Here is a 22,727-nt window from a genome sequence, read left to right as displayed (position 1 = left end):
AAGGAAGTGGTGTTTGTTATGACAGACAGCTGTCTCAGGGCAGAGTCACAGAGCTTTCCCCTGGCACTGTGTGTGTCAGGCATTCCTTTATTGGCAGTGGGTGGTGCTGGCATTCCATTTGTGTTCCCAGGGGCCTTGCTCTCTGTCTAGCTCACCAGCATTCATCAAAGGCCAGCTGACTGAAGGGTTGGTGCTGACAGCATTTGGAAACATCCCTTTCCAAATCCAGAGGAGTTGTGGAAGAGACTTGTGCTGCTCTGTTGAAGCTGGAGCCTGGTGTGTGTCCCTTCCCACAGCAGGCACAGGCAGCTGGATGAGCTCCAGCAGACTGGTGGGAGCAAGGTCTCTGGGAGGAGCCATCAGTGAATAACTGAGTTTGGAAGATAATGGGGAAAACATTGCAACCTTAAGCACGATGGTTTGTTGCAAGAGGCTACTTTGGACTTCAAGGGAGATGCTGATTTATTCCATTCCTGCTGATGTGCTGGCTGTTTTCTTACAAATTGAGCACGATGATATTCAGAGATACATGTAGAAATCATTTCAGAAGGCTCTGCATAGACTGCCACATTGTAAGACAACAGCATCTGGTTTTGACATATTTGCATTTTCTGCTGTAGATGCCTAAACATACCTTGGGCATAATTGAGTCCACCTAAAATGTAAAGTCTATGTAAAGTCACTGAAGAGAAGCAGATGCACCAAAAGGTGGTTTAAAGCAGGTCACCTACTGTGTAACCCATTATTTGCAGCTTTCCACCCTGTTTCAAACAATTAGTTCCTTTTCTCACTCTTAAGAGTGCTGCTGCGCACCAGTGACTGCAGCTGCAGTCAGGGCAACCTCTGGGCGCTGAGGACATCTGTGCTGGTGGATAGAGGGCTTTGTGGGGCAGAAAACCCAACAGGGTTACAGCTGTGGAGGAGGAAGCTCCTCTGGGAACATTGGGGAGGCATCTTCAGAGCAATAGGAAACAAAATCCTGGGTGTAAAGCCCTCCTGTGTTTCACCTGGGTGAGCTGTCACAGTGACAAGCGTGACATTGCTAAAATGCTTCACAGTGCACACACTATGAAGGTGCTTTACAGAGGATTGTATTGAGAGATGAGAAAAACACTGTGTGGGACAAGAAGATATTTTGTTGGAGGTCACCAGTGGACCATGATTTCCAAAGCCTGAGCTGGGCATCCAGTTCTGCTGCTGAAGTATGCAATGGCAAATTCTGTTTGCTTTTGTGTGCTGCTGCATGAAGAGTAATTTTATTCTGATTTGTACAGTTTTGAAGTTTCTGTGACTTCTACAACACTGAACCTGAGATATGCTTTCTGAGCAGATGACTGGGTCCCATCCAGTCCCAGTGACCAAAAAGTTACAGCTCTTCTGAAGTCATATAAAAACTTCATTTGATGTAAGAAAAAGGCAAACTAAATGGTTCTTGTATCTAATGTAGCTTTTTATGTTCAGATCAGGGGTAAGAGCAGTCTGACATGTATTCTGCAGATCTGGTCCTGCAAGTGTCAACATCTGAGACAACTAACTCCTTTTTGGCTTTTTTTTAGTTTTCTGTCTCTTTCCCCTGGACATCTGTCCGTGAAGAGGAGAGGGAGCATGTGTCCAGCATCTGTCCAGCTCCTCGTTCTCAGACACTGGAAGTGGCACCAGGGAAATGCTGCTGGTTTCCTCCATAGAAACAGTCTACAGTAAAGCAACACAAAACCAGTGCTTCATTTCAGGATAACTATATGTAGGGTTTGTAAAGCTGTTGTGGCGCTGTTTGGTCATGGTGGGCATCATGTAGCCAACCCAGCCTTTTCAATGGGAAACCCCATTTTGCTCTTTGGTGGCAGTTCTATTGGAAATTCCATGTTTGTGTAGACCAGCAGCAGCTTTGAACTCCATTAATGGAGAGCAGGTAAGTTAGTAGTTATGTGTCTATAGAGAAATTACACATTCTGAGAAAAGAAAGGTACACAGAACCCTTGTGTACTCCAAATCCCGAATGTGCTTGAAATGAATGTGACGCTAACATTTCACGCCATCTATCATTGTGAATTTAGGTTTTGCGTCTCTCTTATATTTATTGAGACTTATTTGGCAAATACTTTCTACTGTATCTGAGAGAGAGGTTATCACCACAGGAGTGTGGGACATTCCTTGCCATTGCCTCTGCCCCAGCAGAAGGGTGACTGGAAAGGGACAGACTGCCCAGGCCTCCTAACCCTCAGTTCTGGCTGTGGGAAGGGACTGGTCTGATCCTGCTCAGCCCTTGCTCTCGCTGCTGATGTCTCATCACCACAGGCTTGGTTTCATGCCTCAGCTGCAGCCTTGGCCCCGCATCCCTACAGAAGCCAGAGGATGGGAGAGCACTGGAATGGAAAACACGCTGTAGCTGAGACTTGGAAAGGAATGGGGGAATCGGGCACTCTGAGGGCGGCAGAGAAGGAGGTGGCACGGGCGGCTCTTACTGCCGACCTCCACAGCATGGCCTGACAACACCAGGGAGGCCACGGGCGTTCAGGAGGAGGCTGGAAAGCCTCAGCCCCTGTCGGCCCCGCGGCAGCCACCGGGGCCGCTCCGTGCCGCGGACGGGGCGCGGCCCCCGCCGCTCCCGGGGCCACCAGGAGGCGCCGGCCCGGCCCGGAGCTGGGCGACAGCGGCAGCGTCAGGTCCCGGCTGCGGGCACAGCATCCCTGCAGTGCCAGCGTCCCGGGCATTCCCGACTGCGAGCACAGCATCCCTGCCGTGCCAGCGTCCCGGGCATTCCCGGCTGCGAGCACAGCATCCCTGCCGTGCCCGGCTGCAGTGCCAGTGTTCCTTTCCCGCTGCAGCCCCAGCGGAGCCCCGGGATCGAGCCGGGAGCTGCCGCGGCTCAGGCATCGCCGGCAGCGCTCGGCTCTCCGCCCCGCACCGGCGCGGCCGGCCCCACTCTCCCGCCGCAAAAACCAAGCACAGACCTCAGCGCTGCCCTTCCTTGCTCACAGGCGCAGGAAACTGGGGCTTTAATTGCCTTAATTTCATCTCGGCAATACCAGAAGTTCATAGTTGTCAGCCTGAGTAAATGAGTGTCATTGTGTCACCCAGGCCAGGTGGCACCAGATTTGGCCCGGTAAAAGCAGTTGCAGACCATAAGAGAGGTGCAAAGGAGCTGCTGCCAGCAGGATCCCTTAGCAAGGAAAGCAGCTCGGTGGATGATGCACGGGTCTGTGCGCTCTCCTTGCTGCTGGAGCCGCTGTGAGGATGTGAGAGCCACAGCCACACTCAGGGTGATCCTGGCCCGGGTGCTGCTGTTTGAGGATGTGTGGATGTGTCTGCCCTGCGAGGTTCTGAGAGCAGCTCTCTGCTTGGCCGACCTCCACAGCAAAGTAGGGCACAGGCCCAGCACTGCTGCAGGCTGGGACACATGGCAGGCAATTTTCTTAGAAGCTGGGCTGGAGATACTTCCCTGCTGCCAGGTCTGTTCCCAGGAATTTTAACCTAGTAAGTGTTTCATCTTCTGACATCTAGGCAGCAACTGCTTCCTGATGGCTCTGCCTGATCAAGGAGCTGGATCCTGGGTGTTTGCCTCCAAGTGATGATCTCTGAGCTCCCCTTCTGCCTGAAAAGAGATGACCGAGGACTGTGACCTCTTCCCCACCACCTGTAACCGTGGAAGAAATAGATCTTATACCCACCTACAGGTTTTTTTCAACCCCTGCTTTAGAGAGCACACATCTGGTCACAAACCAGTAGGTGGGCTTTGCTGCTACATTGAGAGGTTCTGGCATTCCACGTTGCCCTGTAACTGCTGGCATGCCTTCTGTGACTTTTTTTTCTTCAAGAAATGGGAGTGCAGGACATGCAGGAGGCACACATGGCATCTGTAACTTGCAGTGCACTGGGCCAAATCCTGCTCAAAGATGCAAGCCACTGAAATCTAGTCAAAATACCCTGTTCTTTCATCTGAGAACAGGTGCAAATTAAATGGCTGTGAAATTTACAGCTGATTCCCAGACACTACTTAACCAGAATCAACAACTCCTGTTCCACTCCAACGAGATTTCACATCCATGTGCTCTTGCTGCTCATTAACGCTGCCTTAATTAGGCCACTGCATTCCACAGCAGGCTGGTGCTGCAGCAGAGTTCTGATCTAGTGGGAGGAGGTCTTCCACCTGCTTGAGAAGCCTCACTAAGTAATTGGGAAAATGCAGTGGATTGAATCCAGGTGAAGCATCACAGGTCAGTCACTAATGGCTCCTCACAAGGATTGCTTTCATGGTAAGGCCACCTTTTGAGGAACTGGAGAACAAACCTCAGCCTTTACAGAAAGGCTGCCACCTGGTAATGGTGGAGCACATTACCCAAGGACCTAATTAGATCTATGTAAATAATTAACAGTGAATGCAGCCTCTTTATATCTGATTTACCAAAATGCCCATGATCCAACCCTTTCACAGAATCACTAGGTTGGAAGAGACCTTCAAGATCATTGAGTCCAACCCATGCCCCAACACCTCAACTAAACCATGGCACTGGGTGCCACATCCAGTCTTTTTTAAACACATCCAGGGATGGTGACTACTCAGGGCAGACAATTCCCTGGGGCTCAGGGGACTCTGTGCCAGGGAACCCTGCTGGGGGCCCTGGCAGGGTTGCAGTGCTGGGCAGGATGGCTGCAGTGCTACGTGTGTCAGTGTGACAGGCTGCACCTGCAGAAGGATGCTCTGTGTGTGCACAAAGCAACGTGCCTGGGGCACAGCAGTGCCCTGGTGCCACACAGCCAGTCCGTGGCCTCCTGCTGAGCCAGCCATGGGGACAGAAATGCCAGGGGAGGAAACAAGATAAGCATTGTTCTTGAGGCTTCTGTGGCATAGACACTACTGCAGTTGTCTTATGTCCTGAAGGGGCATCAAATCTATTGTGCCCCTTTATGTCTCACTGAAATAAGAGCAAAAAATATGAACCTGTTTACTCCTTTTTTGTTCTTTTTTTTTTTTTTTTTTTTCCTTTTTTTTGTCTTTCTGCTATTTTAATCTTCTAAAGTTCCAGAGCTTCTAGAAATTTCAGAATAGTCATGAACAGGGATCAAGGCACCCTAGAAAGAAAAACCTGAGTAAAATCTAACCCTGTTGTGTACTAACTCTCCTAAGTAACATCATCCACTTAGACTGATCCTGTCCCCTCTTTTCTCCCTTTCTCTCAGCTTTGTCTCTTTTAATGTTGCTGTCATTTTTGTCTAGCCTGTTGGATACACTTTAGAAGTCTGAGTGATAACTAATCATCCTGGGTTTGCTGCTGACTCTGCAGCTTTGGGGGTAGATGGCAGTCCTGGCACTAGCTGAATGTTTGAGACAAAGATCACGTGGAAAGTGGGAACAGAGAATCCACATGGATTTCATAGGAAGACTAAGCAAACGTGCCTCTTAAAAAGAAACAGAAAAGAGTATGTTTTCTAAATGAAGGAAAAGATCGGTTTTTTCTAAATGTAAACAGGAGTATAATGCACGCTCCTATTGCAGGTGAGGAATGTGCCTTTTAGGAAGGGTCCGAGAGAATATAAAGATATGTGGGAATACTGAGTAGGAGGAGAGCTGAGAAGCATCAGGACCCGAACAGCTTCTCAGTGGTGCTCGCACACAGCAGCCATCTGTTGTCTCCCGTGCTTCTGGAAGACCCCCATCGGGAGGCAGAAGCAGGAGCTGCCCTGCTGTGTCTCCGCAGCTTTCCGCGGCAGACAGACAGACAGACGGGCTGTTCGCTGGGCAGGCACTTAATCCCCTGTGCCAGCGAGCACGGAGCGCCCCTCTGCAGCACCTCTGCTGGCTTACACAGGCTAACCCCGGGCTATTGTCCGTGCCTCTGTGCCTCTGTGGCCAGGGGCTGATGGCAGCGCGGGGACAGCTCTGGCTTTGTGCCTCGAGCGACACCTCCACTCGCGGGCATCCTTCACAGCCAGCCTTACCTGCAGGCTGCACAGAAAGAAAGCTAAAACTAAATAGGACCGATGTCATATCCTTGTAGGATAGTGTAATGCAGAGCTCTGCAGGCTTTGAGGGGCCAGGGAGAAGTTTTGGAGGTGAAATTTTTGCCGTGTGGTTTGGAAGGTGATTCTGGTGCTGGGCTATTTAGTGAGATTTGATTTTGATTTTCTAGCACACAAATGTCAGGAAAGTCATGCCTTCTCCTTTCACATTAGTGCTTTACTATTTCCTACATCTCTTGAATTAGGTTAAAAGCAGCAGTGTCTGTGAGCTGTGAACCATGAGGTGGATTTCTCCTGATTTTCTGATGTGGAGATTACGTACCTATGAGCTGGCCAAAGTGAAAGGGCAGTGTTTGTATAAAGGATTATGCTTTCTGCCTGCCTGTGGCTGCAGGGGAATGAACCCACTCCATTAGCCAGGATGGGTGCTCTCACAGCTCTGTGCTCTGTAATGAGTATGGAAATGGCATTTTAAACTGTGTCAGTTATTGCCTGTCTCCTTGTTTAGAGGAGTTTGGCCAGTTACTGTCAAATTATTAGCTCAACCTAGTGAAAAGGCAGTACAAAAATTATGCTATCAGGTCTGCTTTTGTCTCAACAAAAAAAGGGAAAACTGCATCTTTTTGTTTCAGTCTTTTCTCTCATTTGTAGTGTAGCAATAGTGTAAGTTATATGTGTATGTGCATGAGATGGGAGTTTGCCCAGGCTCCTTGCTAACTTTATAAAACTGTCCCTTCCCCTTGGAATTTCCACCTAATTACAATATTTTTTAACTTCAGGTTTTCTAAAAGCGTGTTCGTTTTTGTTTTAAATAAAAAGCACAAACAAGCAAAAAACCAAACCAAACCAAAAAACCCCACCAAAGCCAGACAAACAAAACCAACATACAAATTAATAGTGGATATTAGCTGACTAGTGCTTGTTTTCAGCCATAGCCCTTATAAGTACAGCAGTTGTTGTGAGCAACCACTGGGAAACACTGAGGAAAATGAGATCTCTGTTTTCAGCACTGTCTTTCTGTCATCCCTTGTAAACTGTAAATTCATTTAATTTTTCAAGTTAGTTGAAAACTTATGTCCAACAGAATAAGTATGTTTGGCTTTTAAAAACCCCAGACAGTCACCATTACTTCTACCTGCCTTAGTGTCTAGATAGCATCAAAAATAACAAATTCTTCAGTCTTCAGTACATTCATTTAATAATTATAAACATTCACTGGGCTAAAAGGATTCAAAGGAAATTAGATGTGCAAGTAACAAGCTTCATGACTATGCAATGAAGTGGGAAATTTTCAAATCACAGTTTTACAGCATGTGTATGAGTTCACTGTTCTCTATTATCTATTTAGAAATCACTGCCACAACTCTCTTATTAATGTATGAGATAGAACCCAAATGTATAATAATTTCAATCACCTTCATAATTTTTTAAAGCATTGCTTTAAGACTCTCCATTATCACATGCAAAACTGCAAAGTCGATTCCACTTGATTTATTTCATATGTTATTCCAACAGCATCACAAACAGTTCATTGTTACGCATCTCTCCAAATAATGAGTTCAAGACATCCTTTCCTTCCCTCCACTTCATGCTGCACATTTCATCATGGGTAATTGTCTGATGGAGAAGGGAGACAGGTAGCCTGGGGCTATGAGAAAGAAGCAGCATCAACGAAGAAGTGTGACACAGGTCTTATACCCCCTAAGGACCATGGAATATTTGGAGAATGGATTAAAAAAGGAAACAGGATGAAACTAATCAACAGATGATTAAAAAACATAGTTTAACTTCCCTCCCTCATCAGAATGCTATCCATCATCACAGATGTTCTCTCCTAGGATGGGAAACTTCCAGACAACCATGAGATTCCCATAAAAGGTACTGGATAAAATTAACTGAGCTCTGTCTGAATGCTGCACTTACAGTACTCATTGGAACAATTAACATGAGTCTAACAAACCACTTATTAACTAATCAGTATATTTTTAAAAGCCTAATGAAACAAAAAAAAATCACATAATGGTGCTAAATTAAATTGGAGTAAATTAATTTCTTGCACACTTAAGCCTGTGTTTTGCTGGACTGGCAGCATACTAATCACATAAAAGGCATCTACTTAGAAATACTCCCATTTCTTCTCAATCTACAAAATGTAAACACCCCGTCTTCCTGCACACAGAGTGAAGCACATGTTCCTCTCCTGATGATTGTGATGTAAAAGTACAGCAGCTTCTTCTTCCTCTGTCTGTTTGGAGAGGCAGGCTGTTTGGAAGGCAGAGAAAGCATCTAGTCAATTTGCTAAAATTCAATCTGCTACTTGACACATTTTTTTATCCTTGATGCCAGTTTTCAAGGAAAGTTCCCATGTTAAGTTCTATTCAACTGCACCTGCTGCCTTGAATGAGTTCCTAATAGCAAGAGTAACATCAGCTAAACATGAAAAAAATTTAGAGATGTTTTGCAGCCCATTAAATTGCTATAATTTTTCTACTTGAAGTCTGTGTATATAATTTCAGTGTAAAAAATCACAAAATTGTTTGCCTGTGAGAAGGGTCATTTGCTGTGAGGCTGGAGGGGCAGAAGTTTCACAAAAATATTTTCTTTAAGTTGCATTGGAAATTTAGGCAACTAATTTAGGTTCCACCCTAAGGTCATTCATAATTGTTGGGGTTTGGTATATTGAGTTTTCTCTGCTGCATCCCACCAAAGCAAAGAGCAGAAGAGGAGCTGAGCAGTGTTGTATTGCCTTGTGTAGAGCCATTCTATTCCTGGGGATGTTCCAGGTCTGTGGATCCCCTGTGTCATTTAAGAAGCCCCACAACTCTTAAGTAAGAGAGTCTGAGACTCAGCCTGTGGTCCATTGAAGGAAGACAAATAATAACTGCCAAAATAACAGGTCTAAATTATATTGGCACTTTGTATGGCCATCACACCTGAGTATCTTTATAAAATCAGGATGAGTAATGCAGTTTCCAGTGGATTTTCAAGATGCTCTGAGTTTCTACTGTATGTTTCCCTGCAGAGAGCAGAAACATCCACCTACCTGCAGTCAGGCACTGCATGGGGGACTTTTTTGTAAGGGTCAAGAAACTTGAACTGTGCAGCAAAAGAAACTTTCAACAGGAGCAAACTTTCAACATGCAAACCTGAAATTGGTAAACCTTTGGAAACGTGAAACTAACAGCAGCATCATGTGTAGGCATCATGGCAAAGTAAGGGGGAATGTGGATGTTTTTAATTTAAAATCTTTCTCATAAAATACATCCAAATATTCAGAGTGAGGGTGTTTTGGTTGGTGTTTGTTTGTTTGTTTGTTTGCTTTGTTTTGGGGCTTTTTTGTGAGCACAGAAGTCAGATTTAGGTCTCCACTGAATACCTGAGTACAGAGGGAGTGAGGGGCAAAATACTGACTGGCGAGAAGCCCCCAGCAAAATTCCCAATGCCTTCAATGAAGGCTGGGTGATGTCTTGCAGGAATACTTATGTGCTTCAACATAAACCTGTGAACAAATACTTACAGACCATGGGGCTTTTGGTTTGGTTTTCAGAGTGGCTGGACCTTTCTGGTTCCTTCTGATTTCAGAGGGAGCTCTAGGTGGTTCAGCATTTCTGGAAGTAGAGATTTTAGCTGTGGTGGGTCTAGGGCTACCTGGGGTCCTACCTACCCCAGGGCTCCTGGAGGATGTTAAGATGGAATGGCTCCTGGTTCTGCATCCAAGCTCTGATCCACTCACCAGTCACACAGGGGAATTTTTTTTTCAGTTTATATTAACAATCCTGTGTATCATCATGCTGTTGACTCTTGAGTCAATCCAGGGTGTTTTATTCTGTGAAACGAATACATATTTATTTATCATTGAAACATGAAGATCTGTCTGTGCTGCCTTTCAGCCTTACTGTAAGATTCGTGCTTTGATGTGGTTTTTATAGTTTTTCCAAGCTCACTCCTGGCTCTTTGTTTTGTTATCAGCAGTGATAGTGCTGCTTTTCTGAGGATCTGAGGACACTCTGCTTGTCTGGAGGCTGAAGGCTCTCATTATTTCACAGGGTTTTTATCTAGTGGGCAGCCCATTGAAAACCAGGAAAATTTAATTATTCTCCTATATCCTGTCAGGCTTCAGAGATGGTTCTGGTGTTTTTTTACCAGAAAATGTTCCTGGTATTCCACTGGCTCTAGGAAGTATGAGAGCAATATGCTTTTGACAACATTATTCATTGCTTTTTTTAAACTACATATCTGCATGCTCTAAGTGCTGCAGAAACACTAATGCTTTATTATTTTTAAATTATTTTTTAGCAGGATGTCTGAATTGACCAGCATTCATAACCTTTAAAACATAATAATACATATGTATCTGAATTAGATAATACCAAATTTTAACCAATTATTCATAAACACTCTAAGTAAATATCTTTCATGTAACTTTTTCCTTGGCATCCTAATACTGCCCTGGAAAGCTGTCTAGATTTTTTATCTCAAGGAAGCACTTGCTACTTCTCTTTGAGAAGATGAACTATCCCACTAAGATCACAACTCTTGTGAGCAGCAAGAGAAAAACTGCAAAGGCAAAAAACTGCATGCTTTCCAATATTAATCTTTAATAAAAATGAAACTTGCATATTGCCTTAATTAAGTCAGTGGGATTAGTCAATTGCTCAGGGTTAAACATGGGCTTATGCAGATGGCTAATAAGGGTCCTGAATAAAAAGAATAATTTGCAGGTTCAGCTACAGTTTATACTCCCTGTGGTTTCATGCTCTGACACTCATGTGAATGACTGCACTTACATCAACACAGCAAACATAAAAAATGCCAAGTACTTAATGAAAAACTATGAAGCATGCTTAGATTTTACTTAATCAAGTTGCTTCAAGTGAAAGCTTCCTTCTTGTGGCAAAACTTAATAAGGTAAGAGAAAACCAGATTAGTTTCTATGCAGGCATTTTAAAAGGGAGCTTTCTTTGTAACAGAGATCGAGAGTAAATGAAAATGGGAGTTAGATGAGGTAGGGGTTTAAATCAATGGCCAATATTGAATTAATTTTGATAGTATAAAAATATTGAGACCCAACCTGTCAGAATCCCTGGACAAAGGCATGCTGCTCTCTGAAAGCTTTGTGAAATTGTTGGGATGGTTTCAGCCTTGTTAAAAATTGTCAACAATATTTTTATTTCTCATAAAAATCGATGGTTTTTTTTATAAATATAGTGATAGTTTTAGGAGCAATTTGTTTGCTGATGAGTCTAAGAAAATAATGGTTGCAGGATAAGATCTTTTTAGACTATAAATGAATGAAGAGCCTGGATTTTATTAGAAAGTAGAAAAATGAAGGACTATTATCAAAATTGGTTTTTGTACTTTGAATTCTGCAAGGAATCATTGGAAGCCTTCAAGAAAGACAGGGCCTATTCTATAAATCTTGATTGGGTTTGTTTGCATTCATGTGTTCACTATTGTTTTATGTTGTGACAAAATAGCCAAAATAAAATTACACATATGCACGCACATATTAGAAATCACTCCTCTGTTTTATAAAAGTACCAGAGAGATGTTTTGGGTCTCTGCTTTGTGATTTTCCCCTATAATTTCTATTTACCATGCATGTTAAACTTTTGTCAACATTTTCCCCATATAAACACCATGTTATTTCATGTAAAATTTAAGTATTTACAGGAACACAGATGAATGAAATAAGTTAACTGATAATAAAACTGATAATAAAAATTTCTCCAGTCTTCAAGCTTTGTTCACTAATAATTTTGGATGGTTCTTTCCCTCCTGACTGAATCTCACAATAGCACTTTGTGAAGTTGCCAAATTTTGCCCCTCTTTTTATTCAATTACATACAGATGCACAACATTTTGCATATTAAATTGCTCAGAACTTGAAGCAAGAAAAAATGGAGCCACAGAAATTGAGTCCTGAATTCAGGTCACAGAGAGATTTCAGGAATGTCGATTGTCTACCACTCATCCTTTCTTCCTAATGAGAAAAAAAAAATCAGAATGTGGGGCCTATTTTTTCCTTTCCCCTCATCTTCTTGGGTAATGATGCAGAGGAAGCTACCAAATTGCAGAGATAATCTGCAATGGTCTGAAATCAGACTTTTAAATTAAGTTTAACTGAGTCTCAGAATGCATCAGTGACACAGTAGGATTCAAAGGGAAACACAAGTGAAAACATTTTTCACTGATCCACCTGAAAAGCCTGAGATTAAAGGTGTTAAGGTGGCAGTAAGAAGGAAATAAATCTGTCATTAGCAATTCCCTGGGAATAATAAAAATCCATTAGCTTCTCTGGAGGAGCCAGATTATTGGTTGTAGAGTAAAAGACATGGAATGCATTACTATCTAAACCATACTTAGGATGATTAACTGGATCAAAACCCCAAGCAAGTCAGGCTGTTATATTTTTAAAACCTATTTAACTTAAATATTTCTGCCCCATGCACCGTGGTTGTAAGGGTGCAGGAAGTCTGAGATTCATGTTTGGGATGTGCCAGGAGATCCCCTGTAACACAGAGCAGAGCTGTGAGCCATTAAGGATTCTGCAGCTGAATCAGTGGACAAGCAAACCAAATTGTGGGAGAAGAAAATGTGATCACATAAGAACTCAGAAATCTGAAAAGGAAGGATCTGAGAAAGATTTTTGAAAACATTTGGAAAACTACTTTCATGGAAGTGAAGTTTTAGCAAAAAACCATATTGCTCCAGCAGGAAAATACAAGGTAAGAGTAATATTTTAATGGAGAGCTGCAGCATCCAAGGGCTCTTAGGGCTGTGATGGAAGGACAAGGACACCAAGCAATTCATAGACACTGCTTGGGAAGCAAAGAATCCCTGGACTATGGAGGTTCTGCCAGAGGAGCAGATGAAGGTAGCACACCCAGTATCTCAGTAACATATAGTTAATCCCTGTGCAGAACTGGGAGCATGTGCAGTTCTAGAGCTCCTCTTTCCAATAAACTCTTTCCACCACAGAACTCTCCTTTCCTTTTAGGAAAAAGAAAACATTTTCCCACAGAATAACAAAATGAAATAATAAAGATCTGTTTTGGAGACACTGTTGGTTTCAAATGGACAAATAAGCTGGGCAGTTTTTAATCAGCATTCCTGTGAATGGTGGAAGTGGGATTATCCCCCTTTTCTACAGGCAAAAGTCACAGATGCTACTAACTTTGAGTACATAATTCAAGACATAATTCCTCAATGTCCAGGATATTTGTATTCAAAGGACCATATTATGCTCAAAGCATCCCCTTTGTTTATGCTAGCTGCAGCTGTGAATGCTCTGTGCCTCCAACCAGATCCTAATTCATCTAGAAAATGAAGAACACATCCATGTAAAATTCCTTAGAATTTTGTAGCAAAGATAGCTTAATTTAGCTTAAAAGTCAATGTTCACTTGCATTATACATAAAAATATCTTTTCCTGCAGTTATTTTGCTCATTCACTTTAAATATTCTAAATCCTGCAAAACCTAGGAATGTATCCTGTTTTAATGCACAGCCCAGCTTTGTTCTAAGGCCACATCCATGCCAGGCACAGACAAAGGGGATAGGAGAGGTGTTGTGGAGAAAATAACACTCCAGATGAGTTCATGTATCAATGTATCAAAAATAAATGTTTCTGACTCAAATACATCCACTTTCGTGGACTGGTGATTGTTTTGAAGCATTTACAGGCACACGACTCTTTAATCTCACAGCTGCAAATTAGTGATTTTTTAAAAAAAACTTTTCTCTCATGCACACACAATAAAGAAATACCATATGAATGCCTGCTCTGCAACATTTCCCCTTTTGCAACTGAGGTTTGATTAACTCCTAAGCAAGGACAGAGACATTAACAGAGGCAGGTGCTGCTGCTTCCACTGCTCAGATCACACAATCTTTCTGCTTAGCTGGGCCCTCTTTTTACTAAGCTTGCCCAGAACTGTTAAAATTTGCTTTTGCTTTGAAACTTTTTCAGCTCCAAATGAACTCTTCCATTCTGGGTGAGTGCTTCAAATTGAGTTGAGATGAACCAGGGTTTGGATAAAGTAATCTTTAGATGTTCCATCCAACGCCAATCATTTGGTGATTCCCGGTGGGACTGAAAAAACAAGCAGTTCACAGGATTCTTTCTACACTTTCACTGAAATTCCAGAAACCCACAGCCTGGAAACAGGAATTTCAGCTTCTGCCAGGGAACATAACTCCATTCCCTTGCAGATCTTATGGGTGTTAACATGGACCTTAATTAAACACATGCTGTTTGGCCTGGAGCTAGGTAGGTGAAATTTGGCTGAGCTTGTAATGGCTGCTTCCAGGCACAGTAACTGTTTCTGTTTAATTTTGTTGCTTCTTTTCTTCTTTCCCTTGAAAATTTTGGGAGAATTTTTCTGATGAAAACACAGAAAGTGAGTGAAAAAAAAACAAAGAAAAGCAAAATGAGAGGAATGGGAGGAATGGAAAGGAATCAATAGAATCTAGAATTCTGGTGAGGTGAGAAGTGAGCCAGGCAACTGAAACCATCTGGGAATTGGAAAGGAAATGGAATGGAAATGCCTGGCACTGGTTGCATGCAAAGAGAAGGAATATGAACCAGTTTGCTGGGCAGGATTGAACATGGAGGCAAAAAAAGAGGAAAAGTTTCTATACAAGGAAACTGCAATCAGAATCCTGTGATGAAAACACAGAAGACAAGGAGCTGGAGTATAAAGGGAGAAGTGTATGTTTAAGAAGCATTTCCGAAGTTAGAAATCACTGTGAGGTGCAGCAGCTTGTGTAAGGCAATGGTGGACACTGAGTGGAACAAACTCTCTCCAGACCTCTTGGCTCTGAGTTCTGAACAGCAGACAGGCAGCCACAGGGTTTATATGTGGAAAAAACTCCTTGTAGCATAAAACAGCCTTGTAGTAACATATTTCCTCTCCAGGGCCTTCCAATAAATTGGGTGTAATTCTGACTAACAATCGTCTTTGTGAGACCTAATGTATTCATCTCATGTTGGATCCAGAATTCCTCAGCTTTCCTGTATGAAATATGTTGCATGACTGAAGCAGGTTTCTCTGGCGGATAATCTTTGCAACATCCTCACTCTCTCTCCTGAGGTTAACATGGAGCTGATTCTTATTCTACACATTGACTTCCTGGAGTTTCACAATGCAGTAACAGGAGGGATGACAGGGAATGAAAATGGGAACCTGGTCTCAGTGCTCACCACAGCTGGCTATGGGCCGGCCCACTGCAGCTGGAGGGACACAGCTGGCATTAAATGCCGCTGGGATTAGGGAAGGGTTTAGTGGGCTGGATAAAGAGTTGATGGGGAAAACTGGAAGTGGTTTGGGCAAAGGGTTGGAATTGTGTGCGAAGGAGTTCCTCCTTCTCAAAGGAGCCTGTGACTTGGACAACACGCAGATGGGGGGAGAAAGACTGAGCCTGGGGTTCAGGAGTGGAAATCAGAATCTGAGAAAAATGAGAGAGGGATAAACTTGTGGGACTGGGAAAAATTAGGGCAGTCCCAGTGGGAGGGGATAAGCAGAATCAGTCAAACATGACAGAAAGAACAGAACAATTGTCTTCAGCATTAGAGTGTATTCCCCTTCTGATCCTAGAGAAAAAGGCATAGATCCCCATGGTTATGACTGATGCATGGCTTGACTATCATAACCTATGATCATCTTAGAGATGATCTCACAATGGATCTGCAAGATGGCATTATACTAATTAATTTAGGCTGTGCTTAATCCTGGCATTTCCTAACTGCACTGGGCTTGACCTCACCACATTAGTACACTATTCACAGTGCTCTAGAGATCACAGATATATTATAAATGTATATAGCATTAGTCTCAATTAGCTACTTCTTACTTTTAAAAAAAGAAATTAAAATATTCATTGATTTTAAATATGGATTTGGCTTGTATGAATTTTCCTTTTGATTTTCCTCTTTTATACAGATAATTGTAAAAGCGCACTATGAAGCAGTTTGTCAGTAGTAACTATGACTTACAGAACAGTCCCAGGTGTATGAACATTAATTATGACTTCTTATTAACAAATGCATTAACTGATCATTCATTTTATAATTACTTTTCAAGGATCTAGCCCATCCATGATAGCTTTGCAAAAACCCCACAGAAATCTACTGGAAGGACTCTCAGAGCACACTGCTGATCCTAGACACAAGCTGTGTCTTACTCATTAGCACTTCTTTCCAGTCATGAAAACTGCCTCACAAAGTGACCTCATTCTAGGAGCCAGGGCTTTAAAAAAATGTAGACTTTTGGGACATGTGATTAAAGAATTTGACACATTGAGAAGTGGCAAGATTGTGGATGCTATAGGTCGGTGCATGCAACTGAATCTGATTCTGTGATACTCTGTGAATTCTCCTTATTGTTTGAATCATGTATCATTTGCTTGTTTTATTTTAAAAAGCAATCTTTTTTATGTACAACCTTTCCTCCCCTGTTCTCTCATCCATCCATTATACTACATAAATACATCTTGTGTTCTGTAAAACCCATCTTTGCAATCCTTCCTCACTAACTCACTTTTCTCTCTTTCAAAATGTCTCTATTTTCATTACTTTCACAAATTTCAGGATTGCTATGAACTTGCCATATAGTTTATTTCTTCTTTGTGGTAATGGCCACAAAAACCAGAAACACAGAAAACAGATTTCCAGCTTAGTCCTCTGATCTTTGGAAGGTCTGTTTTCCCTAGTCTTCCAGCCTTCCATAGCATTGATTGTTAGGTGTTAACAGAAGTTTTTTTGGGATTAATTTATATTCAATTATCTTCAAATGCTTTTACTAGTTATCAAGATTTTACACAGTTGGATGGCATTGGGTTGTCCTACAATGGGTGGCTGAGAGAGATGGGGGTGTTCAGCCTGAAGAAAAGGAGAAACGGGGGACCTGAAAGGAGATTGTAGCCAGGTGGGGAATTGGGTTCTTGTCCCCAGTAACAAGGGACAGGATGAGAGGATAGTCCTAAACTGTGCCAGGGAAGGTTTAGGTTGGACATCAGGAAGAATTTCTTCACAGAAAGGGTGATTAGACATTGGAATGTGCTGCCCCGGGAGGTGGTGGAGCCAATGTCCCTGAAGGCGTTTAAGGAAGGGCTGGGCGTGCGCCTCACTCAGTCTAGTGTACATTTCAGTCATAGGCTGGACTCCAATCTAATTGATTCCGTGATTATTAGAGGACATTCACTTCTTTTGCTACATAAGGTGACCCACAGTCCTGCAGGTCTCCTCCAGGACTTTTTACAGGCCCAGAGGAGCCCTTCAGCTGGTTTACAGGCACAGACCAACACTTTTCCTGTCACAGGGTGTGACTGACAGTGGGCTCTGAAAGGGCCGAGGGGATGCCCTTGCCCTGGGAGGATGGAGCCCTTGTGTGGGGCTGCTCGGGGAGCGCTACCCGCCTGCCCCGGGCTCACTGTGGTGTCAGACTGCTGCGGTACACGCCATGCAACAGCGCACCGCGGCTTTGCCAGGGCCCTGTGCCACACCTCGCCCTCACGGGTGGCACATGGCGGAGGGTCACACCTGACCCCCCTTCCCCACGAAGCCGGTGACAGGGCCACTCTCCCCGGACGCTCTGTGCCTCGCCAGGGCCGCCACTCAGGTCCCTGCACGAGCACCCGAGAGACTACCCCTCGCTCCCAAGGAGCGCAGGACACCCCACACAGCTGCGGGGCGGACGCCCCGACCTTCAGGGGAGCCGCCCCGCGGCCCCGCCCTCCAGGCGCGGCGCGGGGCGGGCGGGCAGGTGAGGCGGCGCCGGCCATTGGGAGCGGGCGGTGACCGGCGCGGAGCCGCCCCGCCCCGCCGCTATATGAGGCGAGGGGCGGGCGGCGGGGCGGGCCTGAGCGTGTGCGGGCACCGAGGTGAGCGGGGAGGCGGGAGCGAGCCTGCCGGGCGGTGTGGGGTCGGCGGGCCCCCCAGCGCGGCGGGAGGCGGAGGAGGTGAATCCCTGGCAGGCAGGAGCCGCTGTTCCTCCCTTCTCCGCTCCTCCGCCACCGCCCCGCTCGGGGAGCCGTGGCGGCCGTGCCCTTCTCCCCCCGGGAGCAGCTCCCTGGCCATCCCTGGCAAGGACGCGATGGAGGGCTCGCCCCGGCGGCGGAGGCTGTCCCGGGGAAAGGCAGGATTTGCCCTGGCTGCCCGCTGGGGTGATGTGGTGCGGCCTCCCCGGCGGCGGGCAGGCAGAATTGTGGTGTCATTGCTTTCCAGGAGCAGGTGTCCGTAAGTAGTTGAAGATGAGGGTGGCCGAGCGTGTCTTGCAGAAACTCTGCTCAAGGTTACAGCCCCTCCAATGGAAGCCGATGTTTTGCCGTGGCACAGGCACGTTTTGCGGATGGGTATAGGCAGGGACCAGTTCCTCACGAAGAATGATGCTGTTGTAACTAAGCTGGCTTAGTTTGCTTAATCAAACGTTTTTTCTTTTTTTTATTTTTTTCTGTCTGTGTGCAATTTTTTTTAAATTGAATTGACTGTAAGTCCTCGGTTGGATTGCTGTGGAGGTCATGAAAGGGTAAAATCGATTTAAGGGGATTGGGAAGAAGAGGGGCTATACCTTCAGGCATGGCCCTTCTAAATTTTCATTCAGGCTGCAGCCCGGATGCCAGGCTGGCGGTGTGATTTGCAATTGCTTGCTTGCAGTTTTTCCCCTGTGGGTGATGTGTGCAGGAAACCTGCCTAGTTTTATATGGTCACTATACTGAGTTTCTGGAATCATCCCCTGTGCTGTCTAATTCTGCCTATGTAAAGGATTTTTGGTGTCTGCATGGGTGGGGAGGCTGTGAACAATACGAAGTTTGCCTTGCTTTGAAATTCTTGCTACGGATATTTTGAAAGGGAGGGAGAAGCGTGGAAAAATTGCGGTCGCTCCTTCCCGAGGCTCAGTTTTGTGGCTACATGTTCTGTGACAAGAGAAGACGGAACTTGAAAAGGGGGGAGCAGGGTGTGAGAGAGCTAAATAAAAGAGTTTCTTTGCAGCTCCATCCATTTCAATGGTGCGGCTTTCCCAAGCCCCTTTCCATCGTCCATCATCACCTTCAGGCCGGTCGGAGGAAGGGGAGGAGAAGAGGATGAAGGCGGCCAAGCAGCAGGTGACCCCGGCTGGGGAGAGCCCGGCTCCCGCCAGCCCCCTGCAGTCCGCGCTGAGCACGGCGGCCTCTCCTTCCCAGGCCTACGAGATCTACATCGACAACGGGCTCATCTGCCTCAAACACAAGATCAGGAACATCGAGAAAAAGAAGGTAACTCGGTTTTCTTGCCCGCGGCACCTATTAAAGCTGCCGATAGTAAAGCTCGTTGCCTTTAAAATAATATTTCATGTTATTTCCGTTATTTTTAACGGCTGGAATAAGGTTATGTGTGTATACAGAGAGCCAGTATATGTTGATTGAAACTGAAGGTGCTTCTCTTGACCAAATCAGTTCAGAACAAACTTGCATCTGATTTAAACGTGATTATAGTCTTGCATAAATCTTTCATCAATTATATGTACCTGTTATTAATTTAGATGTAAATTGTTTGTAAAATCGGAAGTTAGAACAAGTGTTTCCTCTGACAGTGGAAATGTCGGATTATATTGAATATGTATTGCCCTTTATTTTGCATCAATATTCGACTTACATATTTTAAATACAGGCAGATGTTACTGTCTGGAAAACTTTTATACAGAAATCCTCCAAAACTTGATCTCTCGTTTTTACCTCTGCTTTCCTGAGGCTGGGGGACAGAACAGTATTAGTAAGAATAATAACTGAGGTAATTATACACCTGAAACATTGTAGTTGTGGCTAGTCAGACTTCTGCATTCTAAGGCTTTTCAGCTGATTAGCAGGTTTTGAGTTGAGAGAATGTTATTTTCTGTAGGATAAAAGATGTGAAGGTGCTGTTGCTTTCAGTGCTGGATCAGGATTACAAGTGAAGCAATTGTGTGAATATGTTGTGCTACTCTAAATGTCTGAAAAGCTTTTAGTTATGTCTTGGGGCAAGGAGAGAGAGTAGATCAGACATCTGGCCATGTGCTTAGGGGACTTGATCCTCCTGCAGGAGATGCAGTATTACTGCTGTCTCATGTCAGGCATCATGCTGTAATTTTGAATAGCATCAGACAAGCATGTTTCCTTTGTGTGAATAAACAACTTTGTCTTGTATTCTAATTCTGCCCAAGGAAGGTTCTTGTTGTGAATTTCTCTGGTACCTTTGATTTTCACATGCATGACAATGTGGCCTTATCAGCAAATAAAACTGACTTACTAAAATGAGTAGAAAGTATTCCTAGTCTTACACTCCTATAGGTACTGCCAGTGAAACTGCAGATACACAAATGGAATAGCATTTGATTTCATGGCAGTGAAGTCACCTTTCTTTTCCCTAAAGAAGTTTTGCAATATCAAATAGTTTAGTTTTGTATTATTTACCTCAGCATTTAAAGATACTTTGGTATATTGGAAATAAATCTTATTTCCTCCCTGAATACACTTGTCCACTTTCTTAGGGAACAGGGCTATAAATTTTTGATGTAACTAAAGCCAAATTTTTGAAAGACATAACAAGGATTATTCAAGGATAATATAACTAAATTCCAGCATTGACTTGGGACAGCTAAACAAGTCTACCTTAAATAAGGACACTGGATGTATTTGAAGCCATTTAAAGGTCTTGGATCAATGCATTAATAATTCCTAAATGAAACAAAAGTAGCAAGTAAAACTGAAAGATCAGTGATAGGGAAAGGAAGTAGACAGTCCTGCAGACTGAAATTGCCAAATCAAAGGCATAGCAAAACTCTGTGTTCTTTTCTCCAGAAACAGGAGGAAGTAGGAGGTTTTCTGTTCTATGTTACAGTATTTCACTCATACCCTTTGCTTAATTTTTGTATTGATTTCTGTTTAATGTTTACTTTGAATTTTCTGCAGCTCAAACTCGAAGACTACAAAGATCGTCTGAAGAAGGGGGAAGCCCTCAATCAAGACCAATTGGTAAGCTTGCTTTTTATGCAGGACTGGAAGGCCTCAAAACCTTCTGATCTGGCAGGAGGGTGGGTTGCTGTAGGAGATAAGGGTGTTTTTATAGAAGCAGTACCTAAAGGTATTTTTCACAAAAATAAATTAACAAATTATTGGTTATCAGGCTGAATGTTGAGCCCATAAGCTCCATTGCCTGTTTTAACCTTCATGGTGTTCCCTGAAGGAGTAGAAGATCCCTGTTTATCTTTGCTCTGTAGACTTTCAGCTTCAGTGCTCCTTCACCTCTGTTTCTTAATGAGGTAGCTGTGTACAGCTGATCTATATGGCAGTGCAGTGTTAGAACCCAAGCCTCAAGAATTCTGAGATGGCTAATTAATCCTCATGATTTCTTCATTAGCAGCTATTACTTGAAATTGCCTGTTGTCTGCACAGTGCTGTTGATTACAAGTAGCTGTTAATATAACTGACAGTGCTGGCTCTTTTTTTGTCTTGGTCTGGAATGGATTTTAGATCTGAAACCAAGTTTCTGTAACTTGAAAACTTTAGCAGAGCTGAGTAGTAGTGTCACATAATCCAAAGAGTTTATTGCTCTACTAATCTAGGAGTCACGGTTTTAAAATGTAGTGGACACATGCTAGAGTAATTATCTGATGAGGAGTACTGACACTTCAGTGATAGTGCTGATCCTGCTAATGAACCAGCTGGGAAAATGTCACTGATTGCTAACTTTATCACAGTGCAGCAGTCTGAGAACACAAATTCTTTTTTCTTACTGTGAATGATTTGTAAAAGAGTTAGACATAAGTGGGATAAGAGGGGGGGAAAATGGTACCTTCTTAGAAGTAGAGTAAACCTGCTGGAGTAAATTGTCACTTAGACAACATCAGGTTTTGTAGTTAAGTACTCTTGCCCTATCAAGTGCAAAAGTAAATTAAATCTGATGGTTTAGAGTAGGTTGATGACCTTTCAATTCCTCTCAACTCAATCTTCAATCAGGTGGGCAAGAAACTTTTGTGTTTAGATCATTGGTGTTCTTCACAATCTGTTTGCTGCCATGAACAGTGAGACTATTGAACAATGTTCTGTAAGTTGGAGTAGTCTTGAATGTATTGACTGCTTTGGTATATGCCCTGGACTGTGAAAAGCTGTTAGGTGACAGTGTTTGGAAAATGGCATTAACTTGGTTACTAGTTTTTAGTATTCCTAGCTGGGCTTCTCTTGTTAAGTTTTAGTGTCTTCATCTCAGTTTCTGGAGTTTCTTAGGCTACTAAAATGAAGAACTAGATTCAGTCTTCATAGTGAAAGTGGCCATTGTAGAAGCCCCTATGCACTCAATATTTAATTAATAGTCTTGTGAAGTCCCCTGCTTCAGTGGTGAAGATACAGAAATACTGCATTTGTAACTTTCAGATGCAAATTTGTGGTGTATATACAAATTGAGGCTGGAGTAGAGCTTAATAGGTCTTAACACCTAAAAAAACCAAGTGCCTTATAATACAGTGGTGTTCTAATATAACTTGATGTCATCTATAGCTTTAATTTTCTCACACAGAGGAAGAAGTGCGTGTCTGGTGATGAACTTGTTTTGCAAGCAATTTGGATTAAGCTGTAATTACTTGTGGTGCATGCCTGCCAGACCTAATGTGTGCTAGCCTTACATTAGGAAACACTTGTTTCAAGAATGAGGAGCTTCCAGCAGCTTATTGTGCTTTTTGCAAGCTGAGCAGATTTTCCTCAGTGCTGTTCTTCCAACATGCTGTTAATGAATGTTAATAACAGGTGTGACAGAAGAA

At 43.6% G+C, this 22,727-nt stretch overlaps 1 protein-coding gene across 1 annotated transcript in view; it reads left to right on the top strand.

The window, feature by feature from the left end:
• The first annotated feature begins 18,681 nt into the window (after positions 1 to 18,681).
• The window catches only part of CAPRIN2 (caprin family member 2), a 32,183-nt gene continuing 28,137 nt past the window's right edge, over positions 18,682 to 22,727 (top strand). The window contains exons 1-2 of the mRNA XM_030959851.1: positions 18,682 to 19,212; positions 20,884 to 20,946. Coding sequence (XP_030815711.1) covers positions 18,964 to 19,212; positions 20,884 to 20,946 — 312 coding nt within the window. The 5' untranslated portion in view covers positions 18,682 to 18,963. The remainder of the gene's footprint in view (positions 19,213 to 20,883; positions 20,947 to 22,727) is intronic.

This window comes from Camarhynchus parvulus, chromosome 1A (genome assembly GCF_901933205.1).
Source record: "Camarhynchus parvulus chromosome 1A, STF_HiC, whole genome shotgun sequence".
Taxonomy (NCBI): domain Eukaryota; kingdom Metazoa; phylum Chordata; class Aves; order Passeriformes; family Thraupidae; genus Camarhynchus; species Camarhynchus parvulus.
Note: the sequence above shows the minus strand (reverse complement) of the source record. Positions and strands in the feature narration are given on the sequence as shown.